General features: G+C 35.9%; 1 protein-coding gene across 11 annotated transcripts in view; it reads left to right on the forward strand.

The window, feature by feature from the left end:
* The window catches only part of LOC127872828 (RIMS-binding protein 2-like), a 185902-nt gene that overhangs the window by 54899 nt on the left and 113520 nt on the right, over positions 1-17483 (forward strand). For 10 of the 11 annotated variants that reach the window (XM_052416251.1, XM_052416297.1, XM_052416277.1 and 7 more), the window contains 4 exons: positions 855-971; positions 2243-2374; positions 3886-4125; positions 6419-6526. In XM_052416251.1, the coding sequence (XP_052272211.1) occupies positions 855-971; positions 2243-2374; positions 3886-4125; positions 6419-6526 (597 nt within the window). The other variant, XM_052416332.1, reaches the window with a different exon arrangement.

Here is a 17483-nt window from a genome sequence, read left to right on the forward strand (position 1 = left end):
AGTCTTGCGGTCTTATGAAAAAATATCACTTTACCTTTGACAATTTATAGAATGGATGTGATATTGGTGGCTTCCAAGTTTAGTGGAAGTCTGTTGTCTTATGTTTCACCTCGGATGTAGCTCAACAATGTTGACCTGGTACTGGCCTCATTGAAGTATCGTTATGAAGAATAAATAATAATTGATTTAAGGGATCATAATGGTGTCATAAAACTCCTGCAAATGTGCTCAAACTGAACAGAGTAAAAATGCAGGAAACAATCCAAGCTTTTAACCCTTTCCCACTCAGAGGCAAAGTGAAAATGGCTATGTGCAAACAGCAGTAAATCAGAACAGCCTGTGAGTAACTCGCAGTCTGTTCAGGTTATATGCTGTTTTCTACTCATCTTTATCTTAGGGTTGGAAATGAAGCCTGTCAAACTTGAATACATTTAGAAAGGTCTTTAATTAAGTGTAACTTTCTAAGGGACTATAAATGCATCAAAGTATGTCTCTCAAAAGTGGTAAAGGTTTAATTAATGCAAATCAAGTTCACTGGTGCCAGGTCAATCTTGTTGAGTTTGAACACAGCATTTTAATCCTAATAATTTGATGGTGATCAGAAATTATTTATATTTAATATATTTAACCATTTTAGGGCTGGAACCGAACTTTAAAGGCCTTTGAAAACAGTTTGGATCCAGATCAGACGCCACAAAATGTGGCTTCTGATCAGGATCTGTTTGCTATTCTGTTATAGGTCTTTGAAAAAAAGTGATGAAAATGATTATTTCAGATATTCAGCAGACACCAATTTAGCAGACAACAAATATCCCAGTATGCAAAGGGTTAGGTCTTGTTGTTTTGTATTACAGAACCGAAAGCAAGATGAGAGGGATAGGCAGCTCCAGAAGAAAGTCGCAGAACTCCAGACACAGACCCAGAGGCTCGAACGCAAGATTGCCCTGCTCAAAACGGAGAACGAAACACTTGTAAGTGTGCCTTGTTCATTATTTGAGTTTGTGTTCTGAGAAAACTGGGCATATGTGTAAATTGTCGTCCCAGATTAGCCGGTGCAGTCCGCACAGGCTAATCAGGTACCACACTTTCTGCTTTTATGACATTTTTCTTTTAATTGAAGTCTCTTCTTAGCAAAAATCCATTTAAGCCGGAATGTGTCGTCCCTGATTAGCCTGTGCGGACTGCACAGGCTAATCTGAGATGACACTTGACGCATATGCATTAAACCCAGGTTTCACAGAACACTACTCATTTGACTGTTATTTCAGAATTATCAGGTTTCATTTTAATACTTCGGACGCAACAAATTGATCATTCGTTCAACAGACTTTTGTCCCCAAAATATGGAGTGACAAAACAAATACAAATGAAAATACTTGCATGTTCTCTAGGCCTTATAGGAGGATGTGACCCAATGTGTGCCATATTTTTTTATTGCATGCTTGTTCTTAACATTTTGAAAGAAAGGGTTCCCAGTACATCAATTTTGCTGGCTCAGGACGAAGTACTTTCTGGCTGCAGAATTTACAAGTATCAGCCAAAATGTGCACATATGATAACGAAATACATTAAGTGAAAGAGTAAAATTGACTTATTCTTCTTTATTTTCTTGAAATTGTACACTATAGATATGATGCATAAGAATAATAAGCTCTTGAAATATTTAAATTGTATTGTGTTTATCCATCCAGTCTGGTTCATTTATATGTAAGGACAAATTCATGAGGACACACAATGAACAGTCTGATCTCAGATTCCGTTTGATCTATGTAGTCTGCCACATCGGCAAAGTTAGTAGCAGAAAAATTATTCCTAGAATTGTCAATAATGGCCAAAAAAGATGTGCTTGCTAAACATGTTGTCTGAGTCAGTGCATTTGGATCTGAGATGATTTAAATTCAGTAATTATTGTGTAATGGACAGTGTAAGTTTGAATGTTGTGATAATCCTTGGTTTTGACCTCTTTGGTTTAGTTAATTTATTAATTATATTTGAGGCTCTGAATAGATTTAACGGTATAGTACAAAGAAAACTTTTTTACTTGAAAAATATTGAATGTACGCTGTGAACAATTATATATTGTTTTATATTTTTATGTAACTTCAGAAGAAAAAGTTTGTTATGATGCTATTTTCTTAAGAAGTTGAAACATACTAACAATTGAAAAAAAAATCCTTGTACACACAGTTGGAAAATGTGTTTGTACACTGTTTTTGTTCAACCGTGATACTGTTCGTTATAGAAAAGAAAACAAGATGACAAAAAGCCCTTGGAAGAGAAGATTAAGACTTTGAAAAAACGGAATGCTGAACTAGCAGCTATTGCTCGAAGACTGGAGGAAAAAGCCAAACATTTACAGCAGGAAAATATGAAGGTAGATAACTGTCTCTTTAACAACAGGAGATAATCTTGTATAGTACATAGTACAGTGAAAACTCTCTTTACGACCACCTCGGTATTCCGACCAACTCGCTAAGTCGACCACCATTTTTCAGTCCCGATTTGTTCCTTCTATATTTCAATGGTCGTTACACTCACTAATCCGACCAACCCGCTAATCCGCTATTACGACCACTTTAATCAGTACCAATTATCGATATTGTTCTTAATTGACACCCGCCAAACGACCAGTAATTTTCACACCTTACTTGATCTGATGTTGTGGTACTATCGGGCTTGTGTACGAAGCCATTCTGACCCAATTAACCACAATTAACGACAACGGTTTTTGGCATCGATTTGTGACACAGGTGTTAGATTTTCGGCACTTGTTATAATTTTTAACCCTTGATTGACAATTAGCTATTATTATTATTGAGTCTTTGATGGGTAAATTGTTAGTTGTTTGGTACACACTTTAAAGATTTATTACGGCGAATAATTTAACAGTTAGGATATTTGAGTAACACGGTTTTGTTCGTGATGGATATAAAAACCGACTTTTATACCATTTCGTTAGTCAAAATGGATAAGCGAAAACGGAAAGAGTTGTGTTTAAAAGAAAAGATTGATTTGATCGACGCAAGTGATGGGAAATCTCAACGACGATTTATTCGGCATTGGAAAGACTCGGGTTCAAGCTATTCTAAAAAGAAAATCTCGACTTTTATTCGACAAAATGCTAAGCAGACGACAATTGACTCATTCGTTAAGTAAACATCAAGGATCTTGATGAAAAGTACATATACATGTATTTACACTTCTTTAATGAACAACTTGAAATACTATCTTTGTACAATGTATAAATACAATGTATAAACTCATGAAAACTCAGAATTAAGACCACCTCGCTATTAAGACTACTTTTGAAAAGTCCCACAAGTGGTCTTAATAGCGAGTTTTCACTGTATAGTATAGAATGTTTATCTCCCTTGATTTAAGCTGCATTGAAGGTAATAATATTACACTCACTTTGGAATCAAAAATGCATTCAATATTAATGAACAAATGAATGATTTTACTATGACATTAATAAATGGTTATTACTGAATACATTTCTCATGTAACAAATCTTGCCGGCTGAATGCTGATGTATAATATATAGATTTTAAACTTATTAACATACAAACTGTTACACTGTTCAAATTGATATAGGAATAAAATACAAAATTATCCATGACATTTGGAAATAAATATTCACCATCTGCATATTATAGAAAATGAACAAGAGATTGAAAACTTCAATTGAATTGTGTTCAAAACATTCCCCTCTCACCAGTACCAATCTTCCTTGTTTTCCCCTGCGGAAGGGATATAGAATTGGCATTGTCTGTCCATCATTCCGTCTGTCCATTATGTCATCGGTTGTTATTCAGTCCGTCCGTCCGACCATGTGTCACAAATTTGCAGGGGATATCAATGAAAATATTTTGCTTGTTTCAATAGAAGGCGCGAGAGCTTGCCAGCACAGTGGTTGGTCCAGCAGTGCAGCAGATTGGGTCGGCGGGGAGTCAGCAGGCTCAAGGTCAGGACCAGATGAAGAAGCTGTTTGCCCGGCAGCGCGCCAAGGACCTGGCGGAACACGCCAAACAGATGCTGTCCAAGGATCGAGAAATTGAGGACCTACGCGGGAAGTGTCAAGAGCTTGCAGATCAACTCAGCAACTCTGATTTCCTTGGAGCCGAGGTAACAAGGATGCTAGTTGTTTCATGTGTCTATGGAAGCCTATATGGTACACCCTGATGCTGTGATAATGTTAACAGTCTATGAGGGCATGATATGAAAAAGGTGTCATGGCGCAAAAAATAACTCATCGTGTTGACTAAAACTATGATGGCAAGTCATTTTCACAAGAGCACGACGCCAAAAATTATGTTGATTTGTTGACTTAGATTATGTCGACCAAATATTTTTTCAGGAAAAGCCGAAAACATTTACGTCGAGACTTTAACTCAATGTCGTTATGGCGAGTAAAATTAAGTGAGAAAAAGCTGCAAAACTATGTTGACATATCATGTTATTTCACAGTTAGTCGATATAAATTAATCCGGCATGACCATATTATTTGGGTGTACCATATACGCTTCCGTATGTGTCTGATGATAGTTGAACTTAATGTGTGAGTTGTTTATATGTAGGCCATGATATGACAGAAACACTTTCATCAAGGTGAAAAATCAAACAGAAGAAGATCTGTTCATGAGAGGCTGGCCAATACAGAGCAATATATGTGTTAGTTGAGTGTTTCCAGTCCTGTTTTGGTTGTCAGTAAACAATTCTGGTTCAATTCAGATGTATGAACTTTCTTGATAACCTATTTGTTTAGCATCTCTGATGTTTGAATTATGCATGGTGTCCGTACTATTTTATACACAATATGCCATATCATGTTAATACCTTAAGTCTAGTTATCTGGTAGTTTTTGCAATTTTCTGGTATCTGATATCATGTTTTAAGAATATTTGTAAACCATGAATGTATGGGAATGTATGGGAAATCTATACATTATGCAAACCTGAAATTACAAGACGATTCACACATGTTGCTGTATTTATTGCATTGAATTACTATGTTTTATCAATATTAAAAAATGTCATTCATGATTAGGTATCAGCGTAACACATTAATCAGTAAAACTATACCCTCAAGCCAGAGGAGACACTCTCCTATATGTTCATTACAGATGTCTATCACTTTGCACTGGTATATTGTTTCATTTAATGATAACAATATTGACAAAATGTACAAGGCTTCGAATCACATGTGTGACTAATCATTCAAAACTGTGCATGTGTTGTTATTAAAGACTGAAGTACATAGTTGTTTTCACTTTAATTATGGTAGACTAAACTTAATTGAATTTTCAAATGTGTTTTGTAAGGTTATTTCTTTGTGACCTTATGCTCTCTGTTATCTAAGTCAGAATTGAAATAAAATAAAATGTGTTTAAGGAAATTTATAGGTAGTTTTATTTGGTGTGTGTGTGTTTCTATTCTTTACTCTGTACGAAGGATAACACTATTGTGTATAGTTGTGGGTAGTGTTGTGGACATATAAGCTGGCAAAAGTGATTCTCATTCATGGATCTATTATTAAAGGTATTACAGATATTTTTGTGAATAAAGCAGTGCATATTATTAGACCGATATATTGAGACAACATCATTTCTTTATAAATCCTGTAACTTAAATATGACAAAAGGGTGATTAGTTTTTCTGAGACACTTCTGAGAGTGTTTCATGTGAAATCCATGCTGGATGACTGCATAAGATTGTTTTATCTGTTCCAAGTAAGGGAGGCAACCCATTATCTCCCATCTACCAGACACATACCATAAATACTCTTGTAAGGTTTCGGATTCCTTCATTTTGACAATAAAGTTTTTTTATTGCTCCATATTTATGAACATACAGATTTCTTCCATGATTTATTCCTCTAAATTTAAAGACAGTTTATATATTGGTAATATTTAGCCAGAATTTGTATCTGTTTTTTTTTTGCCTTTATTGTCTTTCAATCAACAAATTTAATGTGTTAGCCCTTTCAGCTTCTTCTTCAATGCTTTTCATCCAATCTCAATAATAATTTCTATAAGATGTTTGTAAAAGAAATATAGGCCTTGGCAAGTAATCAGGCAAATGAAGTGGCCCAGGAAAATTGTTGAGAGAATTGTTATTGAATTATCTGATTTTGGTGTTATTAGATGTTATTCCTCTTTAGTCCAACAATTTTCTTCCAGCACTCACAAACTGTTTGAAAATGTTGGTACAATTATATTTGGTCAATGTTAAAAACCTTAGCAGCCATATCACACGAGGCATATCTGAGTGGCAGCCATTAACTAAACAATTCTTAAAAATTCAAGATTTAGTTGTTTTTGCTGTCTACAATTTACAACTTATTTCCCAAACTATTTATTTGATCTCATCACTTTTAACCTGAGGTAAATCTAAATGTTATATGAACTGGGTTTTTGTAGAACTGTGAGATGTTTGATGAGAAGGAGGAGCTGATCGCCATAGTGAAGCACGCAGCACGGGAGCGCCTCTCGATGGAGCGCCAGCTTGCCATCGCCAAGCCTTCCATGGTATGTCAACAACCTACTAAATGAGCTTTGTTTCGGAAAAACTGGGCTTAATGCATGTCTGTAAAGTGGGCTTAATGCATGTCTGTAAAGTGGGCTTAATGCATGTCTGTAAAGTGGGCTTAATGCATGTCTGTAAAGTGGGCTTAATGCATGTCTGTAAAGTGTCTTTCTAGATTAACTGGGCTTAATGCATGTCTGTAAAGTGGGCTTAATGCATGTCTGTAAAGTGGGCTTAATGCATGTCTGTAAAGTGTCTTTCTAGATTAACTGGGCTTAATGCATGTCTGTAAAGTGTCTTTCTAGATTAACTGGGCTTAATGCATGTCTGTAAAGTGTCTTTCTAGATTAACTGGGCTTAATGCATGTCTGTAAAGTGTCTTTCTAGATTAACTGGGCTTAATGCATGTCTGTAAAGTGTCTTTCTAGATTAACTGGGCTTAATGCATGTCTGTAAAGTGTCTTTCTAGATTAACCTGTGCAGTCTTCACATGCTAATCAGGGATGACACTTTTCACTGTTTATGCCCGCGGATAAAATGATCGGGGGTATATTCGAATGAACAGGGTATATTGTTTTTGGTTGGTCGGTCGGTGGGTCGGTCTGTGGGTCAGTCGGATGGTCGGTCGGTCTGTCAGTCAGTAAGTCAGTCAGTCATTGTGTGTGTGTCTCCCAAAACTTTAACCTTGGTCATAACTTTTGCAATGTTGAATATAGCAACTTGATATTTGGCATGCATGTGTATCTCATGGAGCTGCATATTTTGAGTGGTGAAAGGTCAATGTCAAGGTCATCCTTCAAGGTTATAGGTCATATAAATGGCTTCAAAGTGGCGCAATTGGGGGCATTGTGTTTCTGACAAACACATCTCGTGTTTGGAATATTTCTATTATTGGAAGTCTCTTCCAAACAAAAATCCACTTGAGGCGAAAAGTGTTGTTCCAGATTAGCCTGTGCTGACTTCACAGACTTATCAAAAATGACTTACACACATGCTTTTAGTCCAGTTTTTATGCCCCCAGTAGGGTGGCATAAAGCAGTCGAACTGTCCGTCAGTCAGTATGTAAGTCTGTCCGTCCGAAAACTTGAATGGTCATAACTTTTTCAATATTTAACATAGCAACTTGATATTTGGCATGCATGTGCATCTCATGGAGCTGCACATTTTGAGTGGTGAAAGGTGAAGGTCAAGGTCATCCTTCAAATGTCTAATATATGGTGTCTGTCCGTCCGTCCAAAAACTTTAACATTGGCCATAACTTTTTCACTATCAAAGATAGCAACTTGATATTTGGCACGCATGTGTATCTCTTAGGGCTGAACATTGTGAGTGGTGAAATGTGAAGGTTAAGGTCATCCTTTAAGGTCAAATGTCAAATATTCCGTCCGTCAAAAACTTTAACATTGGCCATAACTTTTTCACTATTGTAGATAGCAACTTGATACTGAAGCTGAACATTTTGAGTGGTAAAAGGTGAAGGTCATGTCATCCATCATGGTCAAATGTCAAATATTCTAACTGTCCAAAAACTTCAACATTGGCCATTACTTTTTAATTATTGTTGATAGCAACTTGATATTTGGCATGCATGTGTATCTCCTGGAGCTGAACATTTTGCGTGGTGAAAGGTGAAAATCAAGGTCATTCTTCAAGGTCAAATGTCAAATATTCTGTCCGTCCGAAAACTTGAACATTGGCCATTACTTTTTAAATATTGAAGATAGCAACTTGATGTTTGGCATGCATGTGTATCTCATGAAGCTGCACATTTTGAGTGGTGAAAGGTCAAGGTCATCTTTCAAGGTCAAGGTCAAAGGTCAAATTTTGCAATATTGAAGATAGCAACTAGATATTTAAAATGCATGCGTATCTCACAGAGCTGCACATTTTTGAGTGGTGAAAGGTCAAGGTCATCCTTCATGGTCAAAGGTCAAATTTTGCAACATTGAAGATAGCAGCCCCATATTTGGCATGCATGCGTATCTCATGGATCTGCACATTTTGAGTGGTGAAAGGTCAATCAAGGTCATCCTTCAAGGTCAAAGGTCAAATAAATGGCTTCAAAGCGTGCAATAGGGGGCATTGTGTTTCTGACAAACACATCTCTTGTTTGAGAATGAGGCTCATTTATTAAAACCTTTCATGACCTGGCAGCCTGTTCAGACGTTACTGTGCATCCGAAGAGTATATTGTAACACGATTGTATATTTTCTGATGGGTCTCTTACCACAGATCTTGAAAGCAGTAAGTCAGGGTTGATACTCGCTTTCCAGTGACCACATGATGCATTTTTATGCCCCCCTTCAAAGAAGAGGGGGTATATTGCTTTGCTCATGTCGGTCGGTCGGTCCGTCCACCAGGTGGTTGTCTGACAATAACTCAAGAACGCTTGGGCCTAGGATCATGAAACTTCATAGGTACATTGATCATGACTCGCAGATGACCCTATTAATTTTAAAGTCACTAGGTCAAAGGTCAAGGTCACGGTGACTCGAAATAGTAAAATGGTTTTTGAATGATAACTCAAGAATGCATACGCGGCCAACAGGGAAAACTCTGAACAATATTACTGAAGCAACTGGTCTGTAATCCTAAATCTATAATTATCAGTCCAATGAAACATCATCCTTTTAGTAAAATACAGTGGATCAGTAAAAATATTATCAGAATATGAGATTTTTTGTATATTTTGTATATTAAATATTGTGTTAATGTTAAATTTTGTTGATTAAGATAAATATAAGCAGGACAGGGGAGGTAATACACTATTATATCTTTCTTATATACAGAGGAAACAAATGTAATAAGTTTAAATTTATTGTTACAGCATTTGCCTCCCTTGTAATATATTTAAATTTTACCAAATGTAAGGCTAACTGCTTTTTTGTAATGCATACTACTACTACTACTACTACTACTACTACTACTACTACTACTACTACTACTACTACTACTACTTCTACTAGTGCTGCTGCTGCAGCTGCTGCTGCTACTGCTGCAGCTGCTGCTGCTACTGCTGCTGCTACTACTACTACTACATACTACTACTACTACTACTACTACTACTACTACTACTACTACTACTACTACTACTACTACTACTACTACTACTACTACTACTCTACTACTACTACTACTACTACTACTACTACTACTACTACTGCTACTAGTACTACTACTACTACTTCTACTACTGCTGCTACTGCTACTGCTGCTGCTGCTGCTGCTGCTACTACTTCTACTTCTTCTTCTACTACTACTACTACCACTACTACTACTACTACTACTACTACTACTACTACTATTACTACTACTACTACTACTACTACTACTACTACTCTACTACTACTACTACTACTACTACTACTACTACTACTACTACTACTACTACTACTACTACTACTACTACTACTACTACTACCACCACCACCACCAACTACACCACCACCACCACCACCAACTACACCACCACCACCACCAACAACTACACCACCACCACCTACACCACCACCACCACCACCAAACGTATTCACACAATGGCTGCTACTACAACTTATAGCCCATAGAGGGGGCATGCATGTTTTACAAACAGCCCTTGTTTATTGTATATTTAAGCAGCATTGAAGTTTTAAGTGAAGTTTGTTATTATGGTGTGCCAATGTCTTAGAACTGGCCTTAGCTGTTATCTCCATCGGAGGACGATGATATCATTTATGCATGATCCATCCTTCTGTCGATCTGTCTGTTCCCAGTCTTGTGCAGGGCTCAACTCAAGATGTGTTGAAGTGATTTAAAAAGAACTTCATATTAGGATAGAAGGTTTAAAGGGCATTGCAGACTATGAGGACCATAACTCTTTCCTCCCGATTAACAGAATTATAGCCCTTTACCCTTTACCACTTAAATACATATTTTTACGCATTCGAAGTCCTTTCAAAAGTAAAATGTTATTAAAGGCCTTTCTTTCTAAATCCAAGTTTAAAAGGCTCCATTTCCAACCCTAAAATTCTGATATCAATTTTTTTACCAAGAGAATGATACAAACTTTTGTATGTTTGAATAAGACTAGGCAATATATCAATAAAATATCCCAGCCACATTGTCACACGCAGTCCCTCGGAAACTCAGAGCCTTTGGCTGATTTCATTGAGAACTAAAAATTTCTCTGTGTCACAAAGGAGCTGCTATTGACCTGAATTAAGCTCTTTCTGCAATTCAGATCAATAAGAAGTGTCACTGCTTAGAAACGTGTGTTCCCAACCCAATATCGTAACAGTAGTTCACTAGATGAATTTTGGGGAAAATCTTTATGCATATTACTCAGTGACTATCTCTGGGATTGGAATGTTTTTTAAAAAGACTGTACCATGTGCTAATCAAATTGTGCACAGTTTTATAATTGATACGATCTGTTATCACTTGATCTGTTTGTCAGAGGTGTGGACTAAAATTATTATGTTAATACTGTAATTGAAGGTATGTCTTGCATTTATTTTTTATTTTCCAGAAGTTCTTTTTTTTTCTTTAGACTTAAAAATAAAATGTGTAACTTGCTTGTGCAAATCAGTTTTGAAATACATTGAAGCATGTTATTTTTAATTACATCAGATTTACTGTTTGAAACCCCAAGTGGTATGAAACATAAATGGAAAATATTGATTATATAGTGTTTGCATCATCAGCCTGCATGAATAACATGACCATAAAGTCTTTATTGCAATACATTTAGGCTGCATAACTCATTACCTTAATTAATTTGATAAAATGTATATAACCGTGAAACTTTTTTTAGTAACAAATATTTTTGATGTAATGGACATGAAGACACCATTATAATTTAGCTTTGATTTTTTTATATTTATGTAGTTGCTTTTGGGATTAATTAGAAATATAAATTATATAAGCAATTGTTTAGTCAGATTTACTAGAAACAGACATCTAGAAAGCAAAGTTTGGTCCCCAAAACAGATATTTCAAGTCAACAGTTTTGGTCTTAAAAAAACAACTGACAGCACTGAGAACAGCCCAGGATCACAGGAAACTAACATAAAGTCAGCAGTATGGTTTAGGTTATAATTGCACACTAACATCAAATCAGCAACATGGTTTAGGTTAACAGGAAACTATCATCAAGTCAACAACATGGTTAAGTTAACTACAAACTTACATCAAGTCAACATTATGGTAAAGGTTAACTGCAAACTTACATCAAGTCAACATTATGGTAATGGTTAACTGCAAACTTACATCAAGTCAACATTATGGTTTAGGTGAACTGCAAACTTACATCAAGTCAACATTGTGGTTTAGGTTAACTGCAAACTTACATCAAGTCAACATTATGGTTTAGGTGAACTGCAAACTTACATCAAGTCAACATTATGGTAAAGGTTAACTGCAAACTTACATCAAGTCAACATTATGGTAAAGGTTAACTGCAAACTTACATCAAGTCAACATTATGGTTTAGGTTAACTGCAAACTAACATCAAGTGAGTAGTCTGGATTAGGTTAACTTGAAACTTACCGTAAATTCGCGAATATAATACACACTTTTTTACCTGCCAAATTTTTCTTCAAGTAGGGGGTGCGTATAATATACGAATTTAGATCAGAACACAAATTTTCCTGTGAAAATGTTCAACTTAATCGTTGTAATTCGCTGCGCGTAAGCCATTTTGAATTACACAATTACATCAAAGGGGGGCAGCTGTGCTTACGGTAATTGTCACGGCTACACCGTATAGTACCGTACATGCTAAATAGACCAACCATCGATATTATATATATAATAATAATAATAATACTTATTATTTTATAATTATAATTATCATCTTTCTGAATATTGTCAAATGGAATTAAATGTTATAAAAAAACAGCGTCTCTGTTTCTTTCTTTTGCTGACTGCTTGACCCGGGTGTCAGCAGGTGGCCCATGTGTTATCGGTAAAGGTGCTGAGAAGGGCCATCGATTGTCAGCGGGACCCGTGTATTCGAGGTGTTGACAAAAAGGGTCCCGATCTAGGGGCCTGAGTAAACGATTGCTAATTGACACTTATTTACACTTACCGTCAAGGGTCTTTATAAACACAAGAACTTAGCAGTGGCCAACATTATCTTCCAAACATCTACAGACTACATAATATAAACAATAGACAGATATTTATTATGCAACTGTCATGACAACGGCCCGATAACACATCGCGATCAATATACCGGGGTAGCACTGTGAAACAGATGTGTGATAACGCCAAATTGGTTTGCTATTTTCACAACACAAAAATATATTTTCCCCATTTTGTTGCTTACCCGACGCTTACGCTAGCAAATCTATTTCTCATGTATTTTCCTGTCAAGTCTTTGTCTAAAAGCGCGCGAAAATTAGAGTGGGTGTAAACACTGTCGAACGTAATGTGTACTGGGAATGCAATAGCTTGCCGATATGGTCAATAATTACCGGTATTGCTCTAAATGTCGTTATTGTTTAAAATAATACGTTCAAATAAACTTAATGGAGAAAATATATAAAGACATTTAACATGTGGGAGAACAAATGACAGCGATCACTTTAAACAGGAATCTTCAATCTGAAATTTTATTTTAACAAGTGTGAATACATTTTTTTCGGAAATGACAGTGTCATGGCCGATTTCGGACACTGAATTTTTTAGTGCGTATTTTACTCGGATTTTGAATTTTTACCAAAAAATTTGGACCAAAGTTGGGGGTGCGTATTAAACACGAGGGCGTATTATATTCGCGAATTTAGGGTACATCAAGTCAGCAGTATGAATTAGGTTAACTGGAAGCAAACATCATGTCAGCAGTATGGTTAATTGGACAGTGACATCAAATAATTTCAGTTATAGTTTTGTTAAAAGCTGTCTAATTTATACTTTATAGTCTTGTTTTGTTAACATTTTAAAATATCATAGCTGTATGTTATGATAATTATTATATAATTGCTGAGTATTTTTCTAGGCTTTGCTCAGACATGCTCAAGCTCCCTAACCACTTAAGGTCATTACATCTGAATGGCTGAACTAATGTGTTAGAGTACTGGCAATGTCTGGGCATCGATAATGGATCAATTCAAATAGGAAAACGTGTCGTACATATGTACTGACTTGTTAGAGCAATTTAGCATTGTAGTAATTTTTACAGCTTCTTGTCATTGGATCATTTGGAAGATTACGATACTGCAGATATTGATAGTGGTTATGATGATAGCAAAAAATTATCATTATGCTTCTGCTTGTGCTGTTAATGATGATGCTACTGCTGCTGCTGTTGATGATGATGATGCCAAAATGGTACAATAGAATTAAACACTGAATACAAACAACTTTCTTGGGACGTATGTTTATGTTCGTGCTTTTGAACTCATTTTACAAATCAACAATATTAAGTAATTGGAAAAAAAAGAATGGATGTTTTACAAAAGTCATGAAGTGTTAATTAACTCTTATAATTGTTAATGAACAATTCATAGACTCATGAACCTTTTTTTGCAGAGGAAGAACATAAGGCCAACACAATATTTGTTTTGGGTTAAACATTAATCATGCTATTTGAATTTGAATCGAATTTGCTATTAACCCCCAACTAAAAAATGTCTTGTCTCATATTTTTCAAAGGCATATTTGGTGTTTTGTATGTATTTTTTGTCTCACTTGATCAATTTTAATCAGTTGTAAAAGGCTCCAAGTTATGTCCTTATATAGTCTTATTTGAAGTTAATGATAGTTTTTCTCACAAAAACAGACACACTCTGACCAACCAATATTTGTGGAATGAGCTACAGACAGAAACAAGCCTCATATTTGTATAGGTCCGTAGCATAGGCTTAAATGTTTCATTAGAATCTAATTGGCTATTCAATGCAGCCTGATGTATTGTTTGGATATGGAAATGAAACCAATTTTTATGTTAAACATACACCAGAGCCTTTTGAGCTTTTGCTGTTGTTTTTTATGAATGAGTAATTGGTCCTGTCCACCATTACCATCAAGTCCGGACACAAAGTAATTGGAATTTCAATAATATATTTGGTATTTGTATTTGTTGATGAGGAACAAGTAACTCATTACCGGTATAGGTTAAAGGTTATGAGATGTGTAAAAAAGGTTAACATTTTGTTAAAAGAAGAATTTTGTGTGTTATTTGCTCATGATATGTTTTACAGTAACAATGTTTACCCAAACATTGCAAATTCAAAATGATGTTCACAAAACAAAGGAATTATAACTGAATGGTGTACTTGATAATAAGGTGAGTCATTAACCCTTTGCATGCTGGGAAATTTGTCATCTGCTAAAATGTTCGTCTGCTAAATTTCTAAAATTAGCATTTTCTTCGATTTTTTTCAAATAATACTATCAGAATAGCAAACAGTTTGGATCCTGATGAGACGCCACAGTGTTTAGGTCAACTTTATTCCTAGTATCAAAGCTATTGCTTTCATACTTGCAACACTTATTAACTATCATAAGGGGACTGTGCAGGCAAAGTTATGTAACTCTGACTGGCATTTGGACGGAATTATGGGCCCTTTATACTTAGAAAATTTAAAATTTGGTTAAGTTCTGTGTTTTGGTCCACTTTACCCCTAAAATATCATAGATATTGCTTTCATACTTGGAACACTCGCAAACTATCATAAGGGTACAGTAAAAGGACAAGTTGCATAACTCTGGTTGTCATTTTGACGGAATTATGGCCCTTTTTTGACTTAGTAACTTTGAATATATGGTTAAATTTTGTTTTTTGATCCACTTTACTTCTAAAGTATCAAGGCTATTGCTTTCAAACTTCAAATACTTTCATGCTATAATGAGGTTACTGTACCTGGCAAGTTGAATTTTACCTTGACCTTTGAATGACCTTGACTCTCAAGGTCAAATTATTAAATTTTGCTAAAATTGCCATAACTTCTTTATTTATGATAACATTTGATTGATACTGTGACTAAACTACTCTTACCTGACATACCACTATAGACTCCACCCAAACCATTCCCTGTGCCCCCCCCCCCCACCCGAATCCACCCCCCACCTAATTTTTTTTTTTTTAAAGATCATCTCACAAATGACCACCACACCCTCACACTATACTCCCCCCACCCCACGCCCCCAAAATTATTTTTTTTGAAACGGTTAAAAAACACAAATATTTATTTTTATTATTTTATTTTTGAAATACCGTCCAACCATCGCACCCAAGAATCCCCTCCCTCCCCATTGCATTTTTGGAAGATAATGTAATAAATGTCCACACCCCCACACTATACACCCCTCTTCACTCCACCCCTCCCAGGAGTCCTTTGTGATTGAAATTGAGAGTCCCTTCACCTTTAAAAAGAAAATAGATGAGCGGTCTGCACCCGCAAGGCGGTGCTCTTGTTATTGATTTGTCTGACTAGTTCGAAAATGGTCCAGATCGGTGAAAAAACATGGCCGCCAGTGGGCGGGGCATTTTTCTCTATATGTATATACTGTGAAACCATTATTATTCGTCCGACATTAATTTTCGCATTTTTCGTCCTTCGACAGATGGACGAATTCAAGATCCTAACGAACAATCGTGTCCCATATTTGAAACAAATAAGACTGAATTACCGTAGGCATGAGGCATTTAAATCCAGCGTAATCCACGCATATTATATACACAGGGCTCGAAATTAACACTCGCACACTCGCAAATTGCGAGAAAAAAAGATTGCAAGGTAAGATTTAAGCCACTAGTATTTTTTGCAAATAAAGAAATAGTGAAAAAAGAACGAGTTATATTGCTTAATGCGTTCGACGGCGTGAACGCTAAACCGTAGGTCATTTTTTTGAACGTCCGAATACCCATATGCGGAAGCGCGCACCTTGTTTGTCGACTGGTATACTTATAATACATATACACAGATGGTATTGATACAAAGAACATGAAACAGTCGACTATTCACACTCAAGTTAAATCCGGTTTTGACACAAAGGGGTGTTCATTATACAGTGTACTGACAACTGACATTTCCTGTAAAACGCGAATGCAATAAGGCTGTATTGAATGCGTCGACTACGTTTAGGTATAATAGTGTTGATTAGCGCTAATTGTTAACAACTTTATTACCCATTGTGTGTATTGTGTTTTTGAGAGGTGTTGCAGATTATACAGCCTACACGCGGCGAATCCGGATTAAAGCCAATACTATTAAACGCAATTAAAATATGACGATGTGTGATCAACACCTGACTGAAATATATTCTGCGCTTTGTTACAAATTAATAAAGAACATTTTGATTTGTGTTTGGTTGTTTGGTTTTAACTGCATCTACTATTAATGTACATATACATAAAAACCCGTACCTTTGTTTTTTGAAATATGACCAAAATATTTTGCTTACGCTAATTATAACCCATAATGTTCGCACCTTCTCCAATTGGCGCCGATAAAGGTAAGATTGTTATCAGTTTGACCGTGATAGTAATGGAAAAAGACTAATTGGCAATTGTCTTCGTTATTTAAAACACTCGTTAACGATTATTCAGTCCCACTTATCCGCTAATCATAACAAAGAACGTGTCAATGACATGAAATAATAAGGGACAGTTACTATCACCTAAAATAACAGACTTGTTAATTGGCATATGCCAAACAAGGCCCACCTCCTGCAAGTGACTACCAAGTGTCACCTCTCTTTCCCCAGCACGATTTTTTCGCAACCGCGTATGACATGTATTACAAACAAATCGGACGTTGTTTATTTTTTCAAAACCAGAAATGGATGAATTTAAGAGCGGACGAAATAGTCATTTTTATGAAAAGGGCGAAATTTTGTGCCGACGAAAATAAATGGTTTCACAGTAGTGAAAACGTGAACACTCTAGAAGTAACATTTTTTGCCCAATTTCAAGAAATTTGGTCAGAACATTTGTTTCCTTGATACGAGGGTTGAGTTGGAAAATGGTTCCA

Source organism: Dreissena polymorpha, chromosome 1, assembly GCF_020536995.1.
Source record: "Dreissena polymorpha isolate Duluth1 chromosome 1, UMN_Dpol_1.0, whole genome shotgun sequence".
Classification (NCBI taxonomy): domain Eukaryota; kingdom Metazoa; phylum Mollusca; class Bivalvia; order Myida; family Dreissenidae; genus Dreissena; species Dreissena polymorpha.